This window comes from Rhopalosiphum maidis, chromosome 1, assembly GCF_003676215.2.
Source record: "Rhopalosiphum maidis isolate BTI-1 chromosome 1, ASM367621v3, whole genome shotgun sequence".
In the NCBI taxonomy this organism is placed as follows: Eukaryota; Metazoa; Arthropoda; class Insecta; order Hemiptera; family Aphididae; genus Rhopalosiphum; species Rhopalosiphum maidis.
This window is the reverse complement of record NC_040877.1, coordinates 58,661,350-58,688,766: the sequence shown is the minus strand read 5'-3', so window position 1 is coordinate 58,688,766 and position 27,417 is coordinate 58,661,350. Positions and strand designations below refer to the sequence as shown.

The 27,417-nt window shown below is 24.0% G+C and overlaps 1 protein-coding gene across 1 annotated transcript in view; it reads left to right on the top strand.

The window, feature by feature from the left end:
• LOC113550514 (kinesin-like protein KIF12) overlaps positions 1 to 27,417 on the top strand; it is an 88,988-nt gene that overhangs the window by 51,523 nt on the left and 10,048 nt on the right. The window contains exons 2-13 of the mRNA XM_026952400.1: positions 3,396 to 3,488; positions 6,724 to 6,816; positions 6,915 to 6,993; positions 10,160 to 10,381; positions 13,322 to 13,465; positions 13,826 to 13,967; positions 14,235 to 14,329; positions 16,544 to 16,688; positions 17,670 to 17,788; positions 18,898 to 19,002; positions 25,154 to 25,271; positions 26,653 to 26,866. Coding sequence (XP_026808201.1) covers positions 3,448 to 3,488; positions 6,724 to 6,816; positions 6,915 to 6,993; positions 10,160 to 10,381; positions 13,322 to 13,465; positions 13,826 to 13,967; positions 14,235 to 14,329; positions 16,544 to 16,688; positions 17,670 to 17,788; positions 18,898 to 19,002; positions 25,154 to 25,271; positions 26,653 to 26,866 — 1,517 coding nt within the window. The 5' untranslated portion in view covers positions 3,396 to 3,447. The remainder of the gene's footprint in view (positions 1 to 3,395; positions 3,489 to 6,723; positions 6,817 to 6,914; positions 6,994 to 10,159; positions 10,382 to 13,321; positions 13,466 to 13,825; positions 13,968 to 14,234; positions 14,330 to 16,543; positions 16,689 to 17,669; positions 17,789 to 18,897; positions 19,003 to 25,153; positions 25,272 to 26,652; positions 26,867 to 27,417) is intronic.

The window sequence follows — 27,417 nt, the reverse complement described above, 5'->3', positions numbered from 1 at the left end:
TTGCACTTTTCTTAATAATTTTGAAAGATTACGAAAATACGTTAGGGGTTTTTCATAAGCGTTTTAAGTTTGTTTTCTTCTGAACATTTGTCAAAATTATAAATATAAAATAATCAATTTTAATACTTTAAGGTTTGCCCTTTGTAAGCTAATTATAATTGTCAAATTAATTTATGATTTTTTTTTTTATATATAAACTGTACAATTATGACGGTAGACACTAAAAAGTATATGATTAGTGCCTTAATAGTTACGTATATATAGTTAGCTTTTTGCCATATTATAGTTATTATAGTTTAAAAAGTTGGAAAATTAATGAAATTATTGTTAGATATTGAAAATTAAAATTTGTATATGTAATTCAATAATTCGTGTTATATCTTGTAAGCACAATCTATCGTATATTTTACACAAAAAAAATATTCTTTTTCAAAAACTATTGATCTGGATTGATAAAATACACAGCATTGAATTCGGTACTATATTTTATTTATAAAATAAAAGGTAAAATATTATTACCGAAAATGCAGTTTCAAAGAACCTGTTCTTGGTAAAAATTTTTCGTCAGTACCTACTCAGTAGAATTTAATACAATAGCAATATTCTACGCTTTTAGATTCTAAGTATAGCAATAAGAAATATATTAGTATCAAAAAGGTATTCTTTTTTAGTTTATAATTTATTCAGTTACAACTTATTCTATTTTTGAAAACTCTTATATGTTTAACTATAGATTTAACATTCTATTAGCTTGCGATTAATTTTCATATTTTTCATTAGTTATAAATAATAATCAAAATTGTAAATTATATTTTAGTTTTGATCAAAATAAATGTATGTTTTTTAGAATAATGTACATTTTTCTTTTTTATAATTTTTTTCGTATTTGTCATCAACTTTTCTAAGAATAAAAATGCTTCAATTCTCAATTTTAATAGCGATTTCTGGTAGAAATAGTAACTTTGATATAGTTGAAGACTCTTGAAAACTAAAAAAAAAAAATTGAAAAAATGTTAATATCCTTAGTAATGTACCAGTACCGATTTTAATAAATCGGTTTTGTAACATCAAATTGCAAAATTGATAAATAGTTATACACTTTGGAAGGATTAACTTTTTTTTCAGCTGGTGTTGATAGAAATATTTTATTTTCAAGTCAGTTTAATTATAAAATTTAATACACAAATTATTATAGAACAAATATATCTTACAACAACTAAGAACTATAAAAAATACAAAGTAACAGAAGAGTTTTGATAATTAACTTAAAAATCGTGAAAATTTTCAATTTTTTTTGAAATGTTTATTTAAAATTATCAACTGTAATAACTAAGGCTTGAAAGTTTAATACAAAATTATTCCAACAGTATTATTAACATAGAAAATATATTATGGCAATTATTTTTTTATATAGACATTATTTTTAAATTCAAAGTTAAAATTAGATATTTAACCGAAGAATTACAATTTTTCGTCGAGCGTTTTTATTATTTAGTTGAAATCTTAATGTAAATAACTAAAATAACAATCGTCGTTAGAACTTAAAAAAAATTGTTCATGCATATTATTTAATCTACGCCCGTTACGATTTTAAATATATTTATACTAAATTTAAGCTATTATTTATAACATTAACTTATTGACATCGATATATTATGAATAATCAAGTTTAAAAAAAAGTTTTCCGTCAACATTTTTTTACATCCAATAAGATGCCACGACTATAGTCATTTTGTTATAATAATGGTAGAACATAAATATGATTTAATAAATCTAATGGAATCTTTCATAGAAACAGTTCAAAACTCTCTTTAATGCATTTTCTTTTGCTAAAAAATGTTTTTAAATTATTGATTTAAATGTTTTTCTTAAAATATTATCAATCGCTATGCCACAAGACACGATTATTTTAGTTATTTCTAAAAAAAAAAAGAAAAACCGACAAGTCAATAATTTATTTATATATTTTACAGATCAAAATTTTGATATTTGGTCACAGTTAGAAAATATCATCAATGAAATACATCCACAAACACAATAAGTTCAACACATATGATACTTGAAATTCCATGATACTCATCAAAATATGTAGAACACAGCATTTAACCAATTCAAACAAAAGATGTAGAACGTAGATTTTAAAATAACTCTAAAATATAGTGAGAATCACTTTGTATTGGAAGCAGCTATTTATTAAAATTATTCATGTTATCTATGTATATGATAGATTTAATAATTTATATAATAACGGGTAAATTTATGATTACCAACGATCAAAACAGTAAAGTAACTTTTTTTTATGTTTATACAATATTATTATTCGTATCTTGTACATTATTTTTTTTATACACTAACAGTAAGTATAAGTTTATATTTATGTAAAATTCTTAAAAAAAGAATAATGATATTTTTTTTTTAGGATTCTATATTTCATGTGCCCATTGTATTCATCCTTCCATTACAATTATTCGTTTCACTAGTTTCAATAAAAAAAAATCTAGCTAGAGCTAAATTAAATATTCTTAATAAAAAATATATGCAAATAATAAATAATTGAATATATCACTATATCAGTATCACAGACACAATCTAATCATGTAAATTAATTCAAATGTAAGTATTCAAAAGTTTTTTAATCTAAAAAACTTTGATTTTATCATGATATACAGGTTCATATTATATATTGGTATATAAATTTAAATTGCGCATGAAATAATAGAATCCGTGAATTAAGTTAGTTCGCCTTACTTATTTTATTACTTCAGGTATATAAATGCCTTTACATTTTTCAAGTATCATGAAATAACATCGATTGGTGATATTGTATTTTTATACTAATCGGTATTAAAATCTAAACCAACAAATTATTTAATAATATCTAAAGATTTGACACAAATAAGTACTAGAGATTAATTTCATTTTCTCAAAAACCATTTGAATATTAAACAACGATCACTTGAAAAATGAATTTTAACATTAATTTAATTTAATTTGCTGTACGTTATTTGACCCCCTTATAATAAATTGAAATAGTTGATCGGATACAATATTAGAGGTACATGCAATTAGTAGTAACAAATATGTGCATTAGCTGTCCTCGGTCCAAGGCTCATCGACAATATCAACGCACACCCCACTACGTGTTAATAGATGGATGTTCGATTTAACCCTTTCGACTCACACACACACACACACACACATCCAAATACCACCACTTTCAGACCGATATATTATGTGCATGCAAACATAGACTGCTAAAGCAAATGTTGTGCTTTTTTTTCAACTCAGTTACCTAGTGCCCATCGTCACAACGCGCGCACATTTTTTTTCCCCATGCACTTTACACAAACATATTATATTATTATTGTTTTTTTGTTTTAAATTATATTTAATAGCTACTTTGAATCTTTGACTGCTGCATAGTATTTCGAATTTAACTATGGCTTAATGGCAGGGAAAATGAAAGAAAATTCAAAATATAGCGATGAGTAAGTTTAAATGTCTAATTGTAATATTACTAAAATATAACGCTTTAATATGCTTTATGTAGGTACAAAAAAATGTAGGTTAAAATACTCATACAAAATGAATATCTCATTAGTATACTTTTTTAATTAAATATTATTTAAAAAATATTTTAATTGCCTTTCTAACTATTAAATAACTTTTTCTTGCTAGGTATTATAACAAAATTATTAATAGAGTATATAGATAGCGCATAAAAAAAAAGAAAAAAAAGCCTGTTTGTTTTTCTTATAATATAATTTTAATCAAAAAAGTTAATTGGAAAGTCAGTAAACCTAGTTAAAGTTATTATTTTAGTGTAATCTTTATTTTATTTTTTTAATATAATATATTATGACATATTATTATACATATCATAATAAATAAAACCTTAAGTGACATTTATATTTAAAAAAAAAACTGTACAAAAATATTTACACATCATGAACTAGAGTTATTCACTTACAAAATAATGAATACACATTGTGCATTTATAATTTTGTATTATTCGAATAAAAAATAATAATCAGATTCAAAGTTATAAATTTTCCATAGTGTTAGTTCAAAAGGGAGATTATAATAAATGGAATCTACGAAATCCTATAAAACACAAAACCCAGAATGTTTTTCTGAAACAAACTTTTTCCATAGTTATCATGCAACCTAGTGTAATACATTTATCTAGTTAATTTTACAACATTTTTTTTTATCTTATCCAGAAAACTGAATTACAATCAATAATCGTATATGACATACAGATCATACAATATACCTTATGTAACTAACTATACTCTTATCAATCTTTAGTCCACACACTATCATCATAAGTTATGAACATATTTTAAAAAGAAATTTAGCTATTTAAGTATTCTGTGGTATGTAGTCAACTTTTTAAGCAAATCATAAATAATAATACATATATTATGCTATACAACACATGCTATTGATAAGTATAAATACCTATTTCTTAGTAAGTTACCTAATATTAAAAACAATAAAAATACATTATATAAAGAAAACACGAACCTCGTTGTACAATATGTTATTGATACCGTGAGTTGTCGACAATTGGGTATTTTGAAATTAATTTCTCATCATATTTTTATGTGTGGTATTGAACATTTTTATACTTATCATACTATTAAACACAAAAATTCCTATCTTCAAAAATTTGGAAAACAATTTTATAAAATTCCACAATATGATACTACGAAGGATTTCGTATAAGAGAAGGTGAAAGTTATGTACGATATACAATGGCCGACGAGTAGGTAATTTAGATGCTTTGCTAAAAAAATATAAAAATCATGTAAAAATAATTGTTCTGGTATAATTTGATTTACTACTTAATATGATAATATCACTATAATATTTTATGAGTATTAACATTGTCAATGGAAAAATAAAATGATTTTCAATATTTAATATAGTAATGGAAGAATAGATAGAAATACTCCTTATTACTCATTTACTCGTATTATTTATTTAATGGTAGCCTTTTAAATTATAAAATAATTTAATAATCTCATTAAAAATAATTACGATTATAATGATAATATTCGCAATATATTCCTGACACTAAACTAATAACAGTCTATATTTTTATGTATAATCTTTTAAGCTGTAACGTTGATGACTTTTAACATGAAAACAGATTTAAAAAATTAAACACAAAAACACCTAAAATTAATCTAAATTATTGTTATTTTATAATATTTAGTTATATTATCTAATATCCCCTAAAACTGAGAATTTATTATTTGAACTAATTGTTACACAATATTATATGAACAATTTAGAAAAAAAATATTATAATTTTATATGTAGGTTATATTTTATACCATAATGGCGTAATATATACACCAGAAAAACTATAATCAAAATATATTATGATAAAGGGTTAAATATTGACATAACGTGTCTAGCGGTGATAGCGAAGGAGCAAAATGTTGTTTTTTCAAAGGCGAAATAAAGGCTAGCTACGGTACTGGGCATGATCAATTACTTTACATTATAAAAAGAATTCAAGACATTATGAAACTTTGTAAATACTTATATGCACTTGATGTTCAATATTTATTGAGTTTTAAATTACATTCATCAAAAAAGTTATTTATTTTTAGATTGAGAATCGTGACAGTTCAATTTGTGAAAGTATAAAAATATTTTTTTAAGTACAATTACGTCCGTGAATATTATTTAAACTATATGCATTACGAATATTTCCTATTATATATTAATTCTATTTTTCGTTATAGTAAAAGCATGGATAATATTATTAATTCATTAATAATACAGTCATACAAACTAATGCACAAAATAAAATAAAATAAAATACAATTTGAATAATCAAGTAGACCCTATCGTATTAATAAATTGAAATTATCGTAAATAATGTAATCTTATAATCATTCGATAAAAGATATTTTATGCAGCGCCTTTTTTCAAGATATTTAATAAACGTCATATTCATAAAAATAAATTAAAAGTAAATGTGGTTTTAGCCTTACAACTCGTAATACAATTTTATCTTTCCAATGAGCTAACACAAAAGTGTGATGACCTCGTGCGCTTTCAAATAAACACACGACTTTTATTTGAAAAGCATGAAGACAAAAGAACAAAAACTCATAAACCTAGAAATAATTTTCATATTTCTATGCTTTTTTGAACAAATACATACAAAATATTACCAGAATAATAAATAAAAACATTTGAATTTTTCTGATTTAAAAGTTATAATATCGTTAGAGTGAGTTATAAGTATGAAAAAAAATTACTTTTCTAACTTATTGTATTCTTATTTTTCTACAGTTATTGTGTTATTTAAATGTGGTCAAAATTCGTATGTAGATAATTTAAAAGTTAATATTAACATCTTAAAGTAATAGTCTTCAATATTCAATGTTCATTTGTAAAAATCAATACGTAATACATATAACAAACCATTTATCACACGTTTGTTGACATAGAAAGAGGTACTATACATAAAAGTATGTTAAGGTAAACCAAAAGCATTCAATTAATTTTGAGGATTTTCAAATATATTATGAAAAGTATTTTAACTATCAATTACATTGGAATCATAAAATAATATGAATGATTTAAAAGAATATAACATGAAAAATATGCTTGCCTTGATGCTTTAAAAGTATCATACTTATTCAAATTGAAACCTTAGAAAATGAATCACTGACTAAACGCCATTTTCTGTTTTAGCTCTTTTTCATCTTTAAACGAATCAACCGGGTCGTTAAACAGATCGTACAACGATATTTCTGAGCACGAAAATGGTATATACGTTATAGTAAGGTGAGTTAAACTACAAAGATAATTTTTTTTTTATTCATAAATGAAAAAATTGTTCTCAAAAATAATTGTATCAATTTTCAATAATTTCTTCACGTTAGATCTCGACCATTAAGCACCAAAGAAAATAGAGCAAGTGAACCATCAATTGTATCGTTTCCGGGAAATGGGCGTATTTTGGTGAGTTGTATAGTGTATACATTTTATATAGGCATACTTACAAATATTAAATAAATGAGAATTAACATAAAGTAACAATAGAAAAAAATTAAGTTCCATTATTTTCAAACAATATCGTGCCATTGGTATTGATATGTATATACCTACTACGCCCTTGATAAAACTATTATATTCTATATTTTTTAATATAAAAGACACGCGGCGTGTTGAGTATGCAATTTAACGACATTTATGTGTAGATTTCTCCTAATAATATTAAATGCACAATATTAAATTCAATGAATGTATTAATTGAATGCAAACACTATGACGTAATAGTTTTTAAGTTTAATAATATTTTATTTTTATTTTATGAATACATTTATATAAACAAAAAAAAATACGATAAATAATAATGTCTAATTCAGACAAAAATTTATCACGATAAAAATATATATTTTTTTTAAATAAATAAATACTTGATTATTACTTATATAATAAACTTCTTACTAATCCACATTTTTTTCTTTTTTGACATGGATAATTTGGCATTGTATTTAAGTAATTTAAGTAGTTAGAAATATAATCAACAAAAATTTAAAATTAGAGATAGCTAATTATTTACAATTAGATTGATTATTTATATTTATTAATAATAATATAAACTATTTTTTTTTCTATTTATTTTTATTTTTTGTCAAAATGTAATAAAAATTACAATCTATACATAAATAAATACAGTAAGTAATTTCGCTTGGTATAAAGTGACGAGAATAAAAGATTTGGGAGGAACACTCAGTAGTGCCATCCGACAGGTTAAATTAGGAAATCTCTAGGCCAGTTTCGTTTTAGACATCTCTGGGGGTTTTGGGGATTATGCGGGATAAAAGTCAGTTTATTAACGGATTAGTATGATGGAATTTTTGATTGAAAAGTGATAGGATATGATTTGGTTAATTGGAAAAGCATTGATATTATAACTTAATGAAAAATATTGGATTTTTTCCATTCTTATTTTTACAGTTGATTTCAAAACGAAAGTCTATCATATTGTATATAAATATAAAATTTATTAAATTATCACGTTAATTAATTGTTTATTTAATTTACTAATAGTTTACTAAACAGTAAAAATATTTTATACTATAATAATTTAATTTAAAAAAAAATATATTAAATTTTTTTTTCCAAAACCACTATAAAATTGTAGTTGTCTTATATCATGTTAATAGAATATACACAAGTTCAACATATTATCTTAATTTTTATTAAGTAAATAAAAAATATTATTTCTAAAATATTCATAATGCATATATTTAATTACAATAATGTAAATTTACGAAGCGCTAATGACCAAGTAATATAAACAAAGTAAAGATAAATTTAAAAAAAAATAGTTATTAGTTATTAAGGAAAATTAACGATTTTTTTCTATTTTAGAACTTTTTATAATTTTATCTTGTCGATTTTGTATTTAATGAATTAACTATGATTAATTATTAGGCGTTTATGATTTTTAAGCAAAAGAGACTAAAAAATGTGTAGTATGTTCTTAATTAATTGATAACTATCAAAGCTTTTTTTTTATCTAATTTAATAAATACATAATAGATACATAATAAATAATTTAAAAAATTGATTCTTCACAACATTTTTATTTTATTTAAACCTAGTATCATTTTCAGAATTTTGACGTATAAATAGAAAAATATTTCAATAGTAACTAATAATCACCTATACTAGGATACTACACTTTTATTTTTTTAATTGCATTTATCACTTATATAATATAATAAAATATTAAATTAACAAGTTAATTATTAGTCAATATTTTCTATCGGGACTTGATAATAATAGTTAAAATTTAATAAAATACATTATTCAAATAAATAAACATTTGTTATTAAAGTATATTATTACGTATAAAATAATTTATTTATAATTATTCTTTAAGTATACTGAGCAATATTTAGCTGTATGCTTAAATCATGTCGTCTGTTCTTTAAATATTAAGTTATTAAATGATGAATATTTTTTATAGATAATATAATATAATTTCTATTTATTGACAAACATTAGCATTAATATTTACAACTCGCAAATAAAAATGTATATAGTTAAATATATAATTGCATTATATTCTCAATATTATTATTATTTTGTTTTGTTTTGTTTCATAAAGAGCATCAAGATATTTTATTAAGAATCAAAATCGACTCCATCCTCTAATATTTTAAATCAATAATAAGTTTTATTCTTAAATTACAAACTATAATTTCTTATATTTAGTTCATAAATTAATAGACTGTTCAGTGTTCAATTTGTATAATATGAATTAAATATAAAACAGCTTAAGAATTATAATAAATTATAATAAATTTTTGACTGGAAGAGAAAGAAATTATACTTCTTACCTATTTTAATTATTTTCTTGTTTTAATATCCTCAATTTAAACTTTACGCAATTATAATTAATAAACCATTACTTTGAAGTTAGGTCTATGTATAGGTACTATCAATTTTCGAAAAATATTATCTTTGACAGACAATTTCAAATTAAATGTTGTAGTTTTAAAATTAAAAAATGAAACTATAACAATAAATTATGAAAAAAATACTAATTAATGCTTACATAATTAAAATAAATATACATTATTGTTGTATCAAGTTACAAAAAGATTTTCAAAAAATAAAACAAGTACTTTTTTTTTTTTATATATTGAGAAATGTTTGTTTAAAGAATTCATTGTATCTGCATATTTGTATACAACTACAAAGCTTTTTTATATTTTTATATTAAAGCGTAGCGCGTCGTAAGTAAACATAAACAATTAAATCTAATATTAAAAATAACATACTCAAAACTAATACTATTTTTATTTTAAGAGTGAAGAATATTTTGTCTAATAATAAGAACTATTTTTATACATTTTAATGCTATATAAAACATCTCACAAGTATAACTAAAATGTTTACATTTCTATGAATATTATTTCCGTAGTCGTTAGAAAATAATAATTGTACGACACATTTGATTTATTTCAATAATATAATTTCCAAAATATAGTATATTTTAATAATCTAAGTGGATATCTATATATTATTCAATTAATTATTATGGTATTTGATATTTGATATTTTAATTATACTTCGTAGCCTTACTGTTGTCGTTATTCTTATGTTTTAGGTGGAAGGTTTTCAAACAATCGGTGGATCTAATGGTCCTAAATCCAAACTTTTCTCTTTTAATGTCGTATTCGAACCGGCATCCACGCAAGAAGACATATTTCAATATTCGGGCATCAAGAAGCTTATCGAGATGGCGGCCGAAGGCTTCAACACCACTTGCTTTTGTTACGGACAAACCGGCAGTGGTAAAACCCACACACTTACGGGGCCACCAGGAATGGTGAGTTTAAATAAAATTATAAAAATGAATTCTCTACGAAACAACTTTATATACAATATTGGTAAAATGTAATCTTGTGAATATTATATTTTGGTGATGTGGTGTATGATTATATTATATCTTTTGGTTTGGAAAAAATATTGTTTAATTGATTAATTCTTTATACGATATTGAAATAAAATATAGTAAAAATATAAATTAACAAATAACGATATACCTAGTTTTCGATGTAAATAATATTTTATAATAAAAATGAGATCTAAAAATGCAATAATTTTCGCTGGTGATGTTTTTGGTTACATGGTTTATATTGAGTTGCTAAAAATCAATAAAAATCAATTAATAAAAAGGTGGATCGGCTATATAGAGGTGAAAAAGACAGCTTGTTTGTTTGCTTTCCCAAAAATGTTATATGAAAAATGCTGATCAGGTGATGGATGTATTTGGTACCTATACGTTATTTATAGCGAAGCGTTTCGCGTCGTCCGCCTTCGAAAAAGAAACTCGGGTCATCTCTTTATGTGTTTAAATATATGCGTGTATTATGTATGATAATATATGTATATTGTATATGATAATATAATTTTAATACGTCCTTCGGTACTCGGCTCGGACGGTGTTTGGATGTGTTGGTATTCACTTGCCACGGCAAAGTGGTCGTCGTTTTTCGCCGTCTGTTCAATTTCCTCTATACCGACACGGGAAATTACTACCTGCCTACAACACCTCGTCGTGTCCACGTCTGCTATTTAATACCCAAACGCGTACTTTGATTTCAATATTCTGCATATCTCTGATAATACATTACCTAAGTGAATATCTTATGAAACTACATAACCCATAACCCGCAAGCAACCCATACCTATCAACACAAGCTTGTCCGCGTGTAGTGAAAGGGGTGCTGGTATGTGTGAGTGCGTATTTTGTAAATATTTTCTGTCACACAAAATTAAAAATACATAACAAAGTTTATACTGACTACAACTGGTGATTATTTTTTTAAACATCTTCGTACAAAGTCTACTATTTTAATGCATTGCTCGTGGACATATCTGTGTACGTACCTGCAAATATCTATGAATATAAAATGTAAATAATGAAATCAATAATATTATAAAAACTTAAACAATATAATAAATAATATAAAACAATTAACACATACAATATAGAATTTTTTTAATGATTTAATAGTATAGAGTGATTCACCAAATGTGCTCATCCCTTTTCCTTTAATAATGCAGTCAGTCTAAATATAATTTTTAAAATTCTTAAATATACTTAAAATTTGTATAACTGAATACTCAATATTTTTTGTACCGTTTAATTTGAAAGTTCAATGATCAAAAACTACGTATTGTGATTTTAATTTTAATGCATGACAATTTACAAAAAAAAAATTATCATCTGAATAATTTAAAATAAAAAAGGGTGTATCTTATTTGAAAAATAAAAGTGTTTTTGTGTCCACAATAGTATATAAAGGATGATTCTTTTATCAAACAACACTCATTACTTTAAAAAATATTAATATTTTTTACATAGTTTCAAGTTTTTAAAAAACAACGTTTTTATTAAAAATTTATGTTGTCATTCAAAAAAGTAAAAAACTTAAAAATTATAAGGATAAAAAATATTTAAAAATATAATTTTTTAATAAAAACGTTGTTTTTTAACAATTTGAAACTATGTAAAAAAATATTTTCAAAAACATTAATACTTTTGAAAAAATTAGTGTTGTTTGATAAAATAATCACCCTGTACATATGGTTAGTATTATCAAAATTCCAAAAATCAGAGTTTAAATATACTTGATGAATCACTTTATATATTTATATATATTTTATTTTAATAAACGTTAAATTATATTTATATTAGGGTCATATAGAATATATAGATCTTGATTTAAAAAATACATACTTTTATTTAGTTCCATAAAATGCATGTCATGCTTATTTCCTAGAAGCTAATATAAATGTATTCCTAGATAAAAGTAATTCATCAGCTCAATATTAGGTACTGAATACTATGTATTGTTTTGAATACGATATGCAACATGTCCATCTGCCATACAAAAACGTAAACGCTTAAAATTTGTCCGTTGTGTGGATATTCTGTAAACCCAAACAACTTACAGTGATAAATTACAGACTTGTGTCCAAGTGAAATATATTATTTTAATATGACAAACATAAACCACCGTAAATCATACGCAATCATATTCACATTCAAAATTATACTCATTGAGAATTGTATTAGTTTAATTTGACTCCATTCCCATCAGCAATAATTTAGGTTTTAAAATGATTTTAATTCCAAATAAAATATTACTCTCATACTTATTTTAATTGTATTCAATGTTATGTTTTTTTTCTCATCGCCCACTTCTCAATTACTATAATTGTACAATAGATTTAAATATACAAATTTATTCGTACTCCTAATGTCTATTAATTTTACGAATTATCTAAATTTTTAAAGCTATGGCAATTTCTTATTTATTTCAACGTTCAACTTTGTAACTATCATCAATTTATAATAGGTAATTTTTTTTTTTCAATATTAATAGTTGTACTTGATATGCTAATTAAATAAACTTGAGTTTGAAAATACTAAATAATAATATAATTATAATATTATAATTTATACTGGTAGGTATATCCAGCTTATTTTTACATGAATATTTCAAATTTAATAATCTTTTTTATCTTAATTATTATTTTATCAAATCATCATAAAATTAACTTATCCAATTAAAATGTAATTTACATTATTATGATCTACTTTTACTGATATACTTTAACTCCCCACGACAAACAAATTTCAAGTATTGGTCTTAAATACATATACATAATTAATATATTCAGTAATTATCAAGTTCCCGTTTAAATAATAACTTTTGAAATACAATTTTCTATCTAAAATTAATTTGATTATTTTTAGTTTTTCAACAAGCGCATTGAACCGTTTTCCGTGGATCATGGTTTAGTATTTCGATCATTTATGTATCTGTTTCGATTGGTGCAACAGCGACAAGATCTTCATTTCGTACTCAAAGCTTCATTCCTAGAAATTTACAACGAAAAAGTAATTTATTGAACCATATTATATAATATTATACTTATTCATTTTATTGAATAATTATTACTTATACACATTTCTATATACAAATCAATATAGAGTTCATTGAACTCAGATATTTTTTTATTATTTGTGATGGGTTTGAATGAAGCGTTCCACTCAACTTCAATAAATTTTAAATATTAATATATTATTATATTCACCTTCAATATGTCCAGTCATTGAACCTAAAAAAAAAACATTTTATACAGCTTTTATGCAACAAAAATAAGTTTAACGACATAGACAAATATTAATACCATTCATTGAACCCGTAAGTGATATATTTAATTTAATTTAATGTTTAAAAAAATATATACGATATAGGTAATAGATTTATTAAATCCTGGAACTGTCAGAAAACCATTAGACGTAAGATGGTCCAGGAAAGCTCGTAACTTTTATGTCGATAACTTGTTTATGGTGGACTGTGAAGAATTAGATGACCTACAAGCTGTACTAGAAGAAGGTAATAAATCATAAATTTATTAAAAAAAAAAAACTATTTTTATTGTTTTTCTAAATGCAATAATACCAATAAATTAAGTACTTACTTATGTAAAACGTTACTACAGTTAACTTATCAATGCATTGTAAATAAAATAAATATACTCGTAATATAATCAATCGTATTATCCACGCAAATCAATATCAGTTATATTTAAATTCCATGATATGTATTAATGCAATTGGGCAATTATTGAACTTTTAAAATGCTGAAAAATAATTAATATAGGCATGAAAAACAGAACGGTTGGGAGCCATAATATGAACGAATGCTCCAGTAGGAGTCATACGATGTTAACGGTGTATATTACGTCCGAACAACAAGTGAGTACCAATTTATTTATGAGTGAGTATTTAATTTATATTAAATTATTTTAACTCATTCTAAGGATATACTTGCCGATACATTATCTATTGAATTTCATTAATTTTAAGTAGTTCCAAAGTTTATTTTCTACATTTGGATTATTGTTTACGAGTTCAAATAATAGAACTATATTCGACGACAAAATGTATGCAAAAAAAAAAATCAACATTTTTAATAAATATATAAAAATATTCATATTATTAAAATATTATTCAATTTATCAAAAGCCATCTGGATTTGTAGAATTTATTGTGTTAGTAACAATAACTAATAAGCCATTAAATAGTTATAGTTACGCTTCAAGTGATTAGAAACCTTAAGCCAAATTCAGTACCGTTTAATTATTTTACTCTAGTAGACACTGAGTATCGTTTAATAATTTAATATCTTAACTTCCACATCTATAATCTCCCTCCATTGTAATTGTGCTTAAAATATTTTCAATATCTAATATATTTTGTAACTTATTGACACTGTTTATTCCTCTAAAACACGCAATAACATTTCTCCATATTATCTAAACATTCTAAACCAATAAATATTATTATTAATTACATCATTTTAATATACCTAGTTTATATTAATAATTTATTAACATAACTAAATGTGTAACTAACATGAACGTTGGAATGCCACTAAAAATCGAATGGCCCAACGTTGCTAAATCAGATATCAAATGATCTATTTTAAAAACCGTATGGACAGTAGTAAAATCTATGTATTAATAATATTGTATTATTTTAATATTTAAATTATATTATAATTTTGGAATTTGTACAATTACTTTTATTAATATTTGAAGAATTTTCAAAAGGAAATATTAGATTTTATTTTACAATTTAATTGCCATTAAGTCATAATAATTTATGCTTCATACAGCTACAAGAATATATCATATCTCTCTATTCTTTTTTTTTTTACTTGGTAAACGGACACAAATTAATTTATTATGATTTTAAGTTTTTATTTTTATTTTTACGGTAAAATTTATTGGTCAATAAAATATATTTTTATATTATTTCAAAGTTTGAGTAGTAATTTTTCAGTGATTTTAAAACTATATTTTTCCAAATGAAAATGCTTACAATAAAACATTATAGGCTATAGTGTATTAAAATGTGTTTACAAATTATGAACACATACGGTATTATATTTTGGAAAACATAATCAATTAATATGTTAACCGTATTATTTACAATCAAACATATTATAAAATATTTCTTAAAATATATTTTAAGTATACCTACGTAGGTATACACTCTATATTATAGTAGTAAAAATTACAAAAATATATTCACAACACTTATAATTAAACAATATTGTCACAAACTATTTCATAAATTATACTTAGAATAATGTATGATATTATTGCAAAGTTTTATTGAAAATATGTTGACAATATTCAAAAACTTTCCGAACACACGCTTAACATTTTGTAACAATAATTAATTTTTCTCACAACATTTTGAAAATATAATTTTGCTATGTATATTTTATTATATATTATTTACTTCCAAAATAACTAATTACGAATTTCAATAAACAAACACATTCAGTAAGACAATAGTAGCATTATTACCACGTACATGCTACATAATAATTACCTGAAATTTTGTAAATTAAATTATTTATCACATAACTATCGCATATGTGAAGATAAATTATTTTATCCGAAAGCGACTAGGTGGATTAGCAAGATTAATTTGTACAAACATAACTAAGAACAATTATTAATAAAACTACATCAATAGAAATTTAATTTGTAGTCAAGTCTAATATACTACATATTAAAATATCCACATTTTTATGTCATTGTTGGTAAAATAATGTTATATAAAATGTAGATATGAGTGCCTACTTTTTTTAATCTTAAACATTACCTATAAACAATATTTTTTTTTACTTAATTATTGATTATTTTTAACGACAAAATACTTCAACTTTAAGATTATTAGTCTAGCATGATATTCTACAGTGATTTTGTATTATTAATAATAGTTTTAAATAAAAAAAATGTGAAAACACGAAACATACGTTACCATACATTTACATTATTTAATATTTTCTAAAATATAAAATGACTTTCGATTACTATCGATTTGTTTTGATTTTATAGTAAACATATAATTAATCTGTTTGTTATTTTAAATATTTTTACTGGTTATTTTTAGATATCTGAAGACGGTGTTTTCATCACGAAACAGGGCAAAATTAATTTTGTTGATTTGGCTGGCAGTGAAATGACTAAAAAAACCATGAGCGAAGGAAAAACTTTAGAAGAAGCAAATAATATCAACAAGAGCTTAATGGTGTTAGGTAGTACATATTATGTGTATGTGTGTGTGTGTGTGTGTGTGTGTGTGTGTGTGTGTGTATCTAATTTCCATGTACTCGTATTATATAAAATATATTATAGTTGATGGTGTTGATGCACCTCATCGCCAACGAATATCAATATATTATAAAACTAATTTATGGTTACACTAATATATACAAATTATACACAAACAAGTTATATAACAACATCTAGACAAATTTTGATTCCAAATTATTTCAATAATTAATTCATATTAATCAATAGTAAATCCAAAAATTAAATGCATAATATAATGTTATTTATTTACAATAAGGTGCATCAACGATAATGTAAGTAGGGACCTACTTAACCTACTTATTATGAAGTATTTATTGAATTGTAGTATTCATCGTATTCATTATACGTATACTTCTATTGATTACCATTTAATAGAATAAAACAGTTAAACATAGAAAAAAATGTGTCAATCTAATAACTGTCATAAACGCATAGTTAAAAAACGGTTAAGTGTTATTTTAAGTTCCTTTCAAATTACTCTAATATTACAAAAAAAAATGTTTTCATCTATTTTCACCATCATTTTCACATTGTTGTCATACCAAATATATTAAATTAAATAATTTTTGATAATCATCAGGCCTCGGGGTCTTCAACTTTTTAATCGATATGTCACAACGGAATTGTTGGTTGAATAGTCGAGGTCAACCTTTTGGTAGCCGTTGAATAAATAATAAAGATATTTTCTTGGGGTCATCATTCCATAAAAATAAAAATAGAAAACATTACCCTTTCGATCGATAACGTCCTTACCTATACTTACTTACGACCATGTGTATAGAGTATATAACTATCAGTGTAACACAACGTGTCAAACGGAAAAGTTGGCCCCCGCCACAATAGGGGCGGGGGAGTATATGGTCACGACAAATGAAAATTGAACGTTCTTTGATGTTAATAATCTTTCTTTTTTTCTTACTTAGGCTACTGCATAGCATCGCTGAGTGATCCTAAGAAACGGAAAGGTCACATACCGTACCGAGACAGTAAACTTACCAAACTTCTATCTGATAGTTTAGCCGGTACAGGTGTCACGTTAATGGTAAATTATTTTAAAATTTAATAACAATTTTAACTGTCGTGACTATCTAAAATACAAAATAAAAAGATATCAAGCAAAAATACCTATTCTTGACACTTACAATTAAATCCAATTCATTTTTGATTCAATATTCAAAAAATAAATAACAAATTCAAACTTGATCATATTAATATGACAATATATGTATACATTTTTTACAACAATAAAATATAAAAGTGATTAAAAATTTTGTATCGTTATAAGACATACTGTCATATTAAGTGATTCTTTGAGCTTAGTAATCCCCATTTTCATGTAAATATTCATATTCCATTTTTGAAATGTTTTATTGTGCTTTATAAAGACTATATTTTCAAATACATTTACTTAGATTTCTCTACCATTTAAGTGGTATCCTGTAACGATAAAAATTTAGTTTTTTTTAAATTTGAATCATGCTTTTTATGAAAATTGTTTATCAGAAGATTTTATTGAAAATGTTAATGTATCTATCTGAGGTAAAATTTATATGAGTTTTTTTTTTAAGTTATTCAACTTTTTATAATAAGTATATTTGAAAATTATAAAAGGCAATTATATATTAATCAATTAACATTTTAAAATGTGTAAAAAAAATGACTTAAAATAATAAATATTAGATTAAATAATATATGTTGTATTTTTTTTATAAACATTTTAAGGACTAATTTTTTAATGTATACATTTTTACAACTATAAGAAACTACTCGTCCAGTTTTTTATTTATATAGGTACATCAACATTTTCATTTGCTTAACAATACGCAATAAAGAATATTGGTTCTGAATTGAAAAACTAAGGTCAATGTATCGTCAACAGTACACAGAGCTGTATAGTATTGTATAAAAAATCTTAATATTTTAAAATATGTACTTAAAAATTTTCAAATTTTCATTTATTTTCAATAAATTTATAACAAAGAAAAATAAATGTGAGAATCCTTTTAAAAAAATAGCCCTATATATGTGTGTATACATAGTTATATACATATTATGTAATTATATTTTATACGTTTTACTAATAATATATTCAAAGAATATTATACTTCATAATAGAATAGTAATTAAATTGTATATTATTTATTTATATAGATAGCATGTATATCACCAGCAAGATCAAACGCTAGTGAGACAATAAGCACATTAAGGTATGCAGCTCGTGCAAAAAAAATCAAAACCAAACCAGTGATAGTTATGGTAAATATAATTTTTAGTAATTTTGATATCATTGCAAACTTATTATAAACACTCAATTTTAATGTATTTGTGTTTTTTCATTTTATCATCGTCATAATAATCGCACAATTTTAATGTTTTCGTGATTCTTTACTTTAATGTCATAATAATAATTGCACAGACTCTTTAGTGTTTTCTTTTACGATTATTAATTTACAAAATAATTTTTTGTATTTGAATAGTTATCATTATAAGAGTGATATTTTAAAAATTAATTTGTAATTTTATCAATATTATAATTTTTCATTTTAAAACTTGATGACCAATTATTATTGTTGTTATTCCTTAATTACAAAAATTATAATTTAGTCCCATATAAATTTATATCAAATTATATTTAAAAATAAGTGATTTTTATAAATAATTATACTCATTTGCATTTTATTTAAAAACAGAGTGAATAATTGGTTGCAAATAAAATGAATGTCAACATATATGTGTCCAATTCTTTCAAATTACAATTCCAAATTATTCCAATTTATAAATAGGTCACTTTAACTATACGTCACTTAAGGGGAAAAGAAAAAATTGCCTAATAAAAACACCATATTATATATTATAAAAAACTCTATTTATTTTAAATTTACGTCGCAGCATTAAACAAATAATCTTCAATTATATTTTTGATACAGCTGAAAGGTAATTCACAAAATACTAAACTTTAAAAAGCTTAATACAATTTAAATAAAAAACCACTAAAACTCCCTATGATAAATAAATTTAAAGAATAATATTTATTGTTAAATTAACGAATGGAAATATTTAAAAATGACTTTCCGTGAATCATAAAAATTAAAATTAAAAATAATAACTCAAACTTTAAAAATAATAGTAAAAAATTGTTGGCAAAAACTATTTAATGTTTCAAACGCATAGGAATACGTTAAGAATACGTAAGTACTATTGATTATAGAATAGTCTATTCTATAATCACTGGTAGATACATAACAACAATACATTCGACTATGGTTAAAATAACTTATTTTAGTTAATTTATAATGTATGAAATACAAATAAAAACATATTTAAGTAAGAATAGTTAAGAATATTTCCATATTCTATCCAATACGTATTAAAAATAATGAATTTTTGCGCTTTTGATATACATTTTTGAAAATATGTCTACTAGTCGTCTTCTATATTATAATACAAGATACCATAAAATATCAGACAATATATTTTAATGACTGCCAGTAAGTTTATAATGTGTATAATACAGTGGATTCCGCTTAATGTGGGCACCGGTTAATATGGGCATCCTCTTAATGTGGTCAAAATGGTCTGGTCCCAATATAAATGTATATTAACAAGGTTAAAAAAAGCTGCGTAATATGGGCACTCGATTCGGTTTATGTGGGCAATTTTTATTTTATCATAGTGTTAGAATATACACATATGTATTTAAAAACGACTAATTTCATCGGATTTCGTCATATCTATGAGATTGTGTTTATCGAAAGTAATAAAAAGTACTAGGTACCATTTAAATCTTTGGTAAAAAAAATCTATCTTGTAGTACTTTTTGTCCAGAATATTCTAAAAAAAAGTATAGATTTTTGAGTATAATACTTATTCAAATATTCAAATATATCATAACCTAATTATGTGCCAAAAATTAATCCTTAATCAACTTTTAAGGGTAGTTTAACTTGAATATTTTTTAAATATTTTTCCCATCCTCCTGGTGTTTTTTACAATAAGTACATTTTTATCGGGAAAAATAAAAATTCGTGCAGAAAGGGATTTAGTAGACTTTTTTGATATTTAATTTTTTTTTTTAACCAATTTTGGTTTTTATGGGCAACCATTTAATGTGGGCAAACAGGGTTGGTCCCAACGTGTCCACATTAAGCGGAATCTACTGTATTAATATTAAATACATACACCATGTAATTTTAGTTACAATTAAATGTAATAAAAGCCAAAAAATAAGTTTTTTTTAATTGTATTGTATTTTAACTTTTAAAATAAATGTAAATATAGCATAACTTTTTTTTAAATAATATATGTAGGTAACAAAAAACGTTTACTTGCCACAATAAAATAAACTATTTAATTTATTACCAAATATGGTCATATAATTACATAAGTATTATAACAAATAAATTTCATACATTTTCTTGTTTATCTTAATTTTCTAAATTAAATATAATTTAAAAAAAAAGTTTTTTAATATTACCTTTTTCTTAAAAATTACATCATCAAATAAATAAATAATAGAAACTGTAACTCAAAAGCAATAAAACCCTAACCTAATTATCGACATATTTGAAACTTTAAACGAATAATATATTAAATGACAATCGTAAATTTTAATAAAGAGATTTAATTTTATCATTTATTTATATACGAGTATATATATGTTTTTAAAAAATCAATCCAGCATGGTACATTATAAAAATAATAACAAAGTGATTGTAATAGATAATTATAGAATATTTGACGAAATTGTCAATAAGTACTTATCTTATTAATGATTAGCAGAAAACAATAAACCTTCATTTGCCGATTTCATAATTTTTACAATAGCACTCGTATTACATGAAAAAGGAATGGAAAGTATTAATGGAATTTAATGTCGCGGGCTCTGAAATTCAGTTTAAACAATAGAATGACTGACAAAAATATTTTTTCACAAAAAAGATATATTAGTCTATACTCTCCTACCGAAAACCATTCATAAAAATAAATAGATTTAGTTACATTAGTACTTACTATAATTTATCGGTTAGGTCGAATATATTATATTAAAATGTTTACGAATTTTTCGGGTTTAAGATACGGAAAGTTCATTAAATTCTATCCTCATTTGGCACTTTAATTAAAGTCGCTAATTTTTTTAATTAACTTCTATTAGTAGCGGAGAATTACTGAGCAAATAATTATTGTAGTATGTATAACATTTATATTGAAAAATATGTACAGCAAAGTATTTTGTATGATAATAAGAGTGCAGTAAATGTCTATACGGCGCTTAATCCAGACATTGATGAATATTGTTCGTCGAAACCGAAAAAGTCCATTATACTTCAGAAATATGTAGGTTTAAATGATATAGAATTAATCAATGTTGCCATTTTCTTTCATCTAAGTTTCGTTAAATAACTTAAATACGGTGGTAAAATTGTTTTTTTAACCTTTAACCTATTAGACTGTAACAAATTATCGTAGTACTCGTACATCGAAATATAATTCAAAAATTATTTAAATAATACAATTTTCATTAAATTACGCACTGATTTAATTACACATGGGAATTCCATACAATATTCAATAATAAACATACATTTTGTAGATAATTAATAAATTGCATGTAAAATATAATTCAACATTCAATAGATTTTTTTTTTTTTTATATACCGTTTACAATATCACGTGCACAATATTACCCTTTTTAGGAATTTCTACATGATTTGTAATTTGTATTATTATGAAATTATCAATAAAATTATAATATTTATTTGTCGTGAGTGAAAAAAAATAATTCTAGCTGATCATTTTCATTTTATTTTAAAATGAATCGTATCGCAAATTATTAATACAGCTATCATGATAAATTGTTTTTGCGACACTTCCATTAAAATACTTATTTATACTTATCTAGTATGTTTATATTATGACTTTTAAATATTACTATGAGTTTCGTTTAAGTATGACATACACACGAGTGTAGATCAATATTCTGACTATTTTTTACATTATTTTGATGTTAAATAGAAATAAAAATCATTAATTTATCTAAATTTCCGTGTACCATATTTGAGGAAACTTTTATATACTCTCTCTCATGAAGCATAATTTTATGAGCTAATATAGTGTTTAATAAATTATTCAACTTTCTTTGAAATTGATGATGGTACCAGTGTACCATCAAATATTTCAGGTTTTTATTACATTTTACACTAAATATTTTGTAAACTATAGTTTATAGACATAGATATAATATTTATTCAGACAATTGTATATGCCTGTTTTTATTTTATTTTTATTAAAACACTCAATGTTATTCATATTGTAACAAATAAGCACAATTCATAAAATAAAATATATACATAAAGTAACGTTAATATTTACATTATATTAATAGTATAAAATATACTATAATATAGGTCTTATAACTTTTATATTATTATTTATTACTGATGTTAACAAATGCATTGCTTATTTGGCTCTAACCCAGGTGATTGTAAATATTATATGTCATAAAAATACGTTTTTATTTATAAATTGAACATTCTTATTAATTATTAAACAATACAATATACGCTTTAGTACTGTACATCGGTACAGTTTAGTATACACCTCCTATGGAAATATATTACTTTTCAATACATATTTTATAGTAAGTTATTATACACTCGTACTGTAATAATTATTTATATATGAACTCAATACTTGTTTTTAATCATCGAAAATCCTGTTTTTATCGAACCTAAAAAAAATTACAATACTAAAAACAAGTTCTCCAGGCAAAACATGGTTATTATCATTTCTAGCGGTTTTTCTAATATTTTGCCCCTATTGTCGTGTGTTTATTTACGTTCAATGAATGTTAGCGAACACCTGCACATCAGTAAAATGCGTCCTTCCTACAGAATGGGTCAGTATGATGTAGATACCTATCTAAATAAAACAAATATATTATTATAGGTTTTATAATTATAAATGTTTGTCCTACTCATTCATAATAAATTATGGATACATTAGTTTGATTAAGTTCTATAATAATATGAAATGTGTTACAATTAAATTTAACTAACTACGCCAAAAGATAATAAGCACGTTATTGATTTTGCATGTATATTGTGTATTAATTATTATGCTTGGAAAGTAAAAAAAATACTTAAACATGATGATGCATCGATATTTCGGAAAATGACACATATATTGTTTCAAATATTTTATAAAATACATATACACCATTATATAAGAATTTTAAAATGATAAAATATTAGTAAGATAATGTTTTAAAAATAGTTTATACATTATAATATATATTAAATGAATCCAAACAAACATTTCAATATATCTTAAATCTTAAATATTTATTTTAAAAAATATATATTTTTAATGCCGAATCGTTTTAATCAAAATTGTATTTTAAGCTCACAATATTATAATATACTATTCATCCTAATCAAACAATAACATTTTAGATAATGTTATTAAAACATTTTCATAAAATCTAATCCAATATACTGTTGCATAAAATATTAATTTCCTCACATTGGACATTATTACTAAACTTGAACAATTTCACCTTTGACATTAAATTGTAAACATATTTGATTTAGTTACGTTTTTGATTATTTCAACAGCTGAATATTTTATAGACATCATAATATAATGTCGTGAAGCCATTTTAATGAGTTCAAAGTTTGTAGATATATAATCGATGAAAAGTCCTTCAAAATTGCTGTTCCTAATTTTTAAACTTGAATAATATATCATTTTTTTTTCATATCCGTGATAATTCTTATATTTCTGATAAAACTTTTTTATAAAAGTAAGAAATTGCTAAATATTTTTTTAAAAATTGTGGTTTACAAAAACAATAACAGTGATATATATAACACTTGTTGTAAGTAAATTATAAATGTGTGTGTATATACTATATATGTATACATGTATATCGAAAATGACACCAAAACTACATGTTTCTTTTATTTATTTAGCTTTAGTATAAAACTTTAGTAATTAAATAAACCTAAATAAAGCTAGTATAAGTGCCATTAAAGTGAATACGTTATACATAACTTAAATAGCGATACTCAATCAATTGTGTAATAATGTTCGTAAATAAGACTAGATGTTAATATTGTTAGAAATTATAGGAAATTGTTTTGTGTTTATTTAAAAATACGGTGATTAAAATAATTAAAGGGTTTGATATATAGCACACACAAAACTTATTCTGCTTGATCTCCTTAAAGACATTATAAATGTGAATGGTGTTACATTATTTCCGAGCACGTAAGTGACATAACAACTAATAAACAGTAAAAATAAAAATAACCCAAAACCGATTCTCAGTAAATACGCCAATGATTACACGTATATCTGATGATGACTGTTGTATGTGTATCATTACGGTCCCTTATCTGTACAACAGGACCCCAGAGAAGCATTAATCGTCAGTTTGCGGCGTGAGGTGGAGGCGCTGCAGAACGAAAACGATCATTTGCGGAAGGCTCTGGATATTAACAAGACGTCGTCGGCCAGTATTTCGAGTAAGTCATGTGTACACAGACACCGTTTTTTTTATGATAAAAATAGAATTAAATACACAATGATTACCAGTTACCACAAACAACGTGATTATACAAATATTTAACGACACACAAGTAGTATTGTTAGCAATGGTAGGGTTTAGGGGGAGGGTTAGTATGAAAATCATTTTAATATTTTAGACTACCGAATCTTATATCCATAGAAAATGGGGGTAAATTAATTAATAATAAAAACAACATGACTGAATATTTTAATATTTAAATTAGTATTTTGAATAAAATAAATCCTGATTTTTCATGAACAGTTTGTGTAAATGGAAATCACAATTCACGAACATTCGATGTAGCACACATACATACTCTAAATGTAAATTAAAATCCATAGGAAATTCTACCGTCAATCGCCAAAGTGGTGTTGCGATCGAACTACCAATCGAAATATTTGACTTCTGGCTATCCAATGTAGAAATTATTTACTTAAACATAAATGCTTTAGGTTTTAAATTTAATACCTTATAAATATCTAAGTTTAAAATAATTTTTTGTCATATGTATTGGTATTTTAAGCTCTTTCATTTTAAAACTGTATTGCTCATATTCAAGGATATTTTGTACATAACTATACCACTTTAATAATCACCTAAATGTAACAAAATGTATAAACCCATTCCCTTGTTAGTATAATACAAAATATTATCGTTATAGGAACAATGAATATATTTTATACACTTCATTACATACATTTGGTTATTACTACTTATTTACGTACAGAAATGAAATATATGAGAATAAGCTAAATGTTAGCGTTTCTCAAGTATTCATCTTAAAATGTCCCTCAACTTGAATGAAATTAAAAACAAATGTATTGTCTATTTCATTGGAAATCGGTTAGCATCAACATATTAGACGAATTTAATACGAACTTTATAACGCAAAATGTTACTGCTTGTCTGAAATTATTTCCTTTTGTAAATACAATACGGATGTCAAATACAGTTTCTGTGTTCAACGCGTTGAACAATTTTATCCACGATTAACAATATTTCAGCAAATAGCTACGCATTTCCGGTGACAGTGTTTCCGTCCAGAAAGCACTTTACCTATTTCAGGCTTTTTCAATTATTTTCCCGATTATCAAATGACAAATAGTTTAAAGATACCCCTTTGCCTTTGTTTTGTATTTCTTACGTTATGTCAAACCAATAATTTTATTAAAACGCTACACACATACTCATATGGTATTATATTATTTCGTATTCGTTTTCGGTGAAGCCATCCGTTAGTTTTTACACAAAGCAATTCTATACTCGACGATAATAACAATAATAATAACATTTGTGGACCGGACCTGACCTAATATAATTATTTTTATTTCTCGTAGATGTAAAAATGCCGCCCAATATGGACATGGACCGGTTAATACAAATGGACCCCACGGAGCTTGTGGATTTGGTCAAACATTACGCGAATGAAAATGAGGCACTGCGCAGAGAAAACGCCGAGCTATTCAACTCTAGGGACCTATTACAGAGAGACCACGAAATTGTTTGTCGGGAGAACGAACGGCTGCTGAAGAAACTCGAAGACGTCAACTCGTAAATACTTTTATAAAAAAATAACCGATTTTGTGATTTTGTCTCTATTTTTTCTTTCTTCTTTTCGTCTCATAGCAATAAAATGTTGTACGTGTGTCTCTTGCTTGATTAATTCTTTGCAATTGTTATGTCTACACTGTTATGTTTTTTTATTCTTCGGTTTCTACAGCACAGTTTTATTGAACTTCTCTCTATGTATTTTGAACTCTCTATTTTAGTTTATTTCTAACAAGGTTAAAAAAACTACCACTTGAGTTTACGATCAAAAATGAAAATTGTATTACATTTTCATAATAGAAAAATGAACATAATTATAATATGAATGTATCTACTTGGTACTTGTCATTCATACGAATAACGTCATGTTAAATTATTGAAAATAATAATAAACTCAGACAAAGCATTAACCCTTCGTAGTTAGCGGCCACATTAATATGTATACACGACGTGCGCATATTAAAAATTAACGAAACGTCCAAGAAAATTAACCTTAATGTAATTTAAAAACTAAATTAATATTTCAGTTTTAAATACATCACTGCTGCTATTTT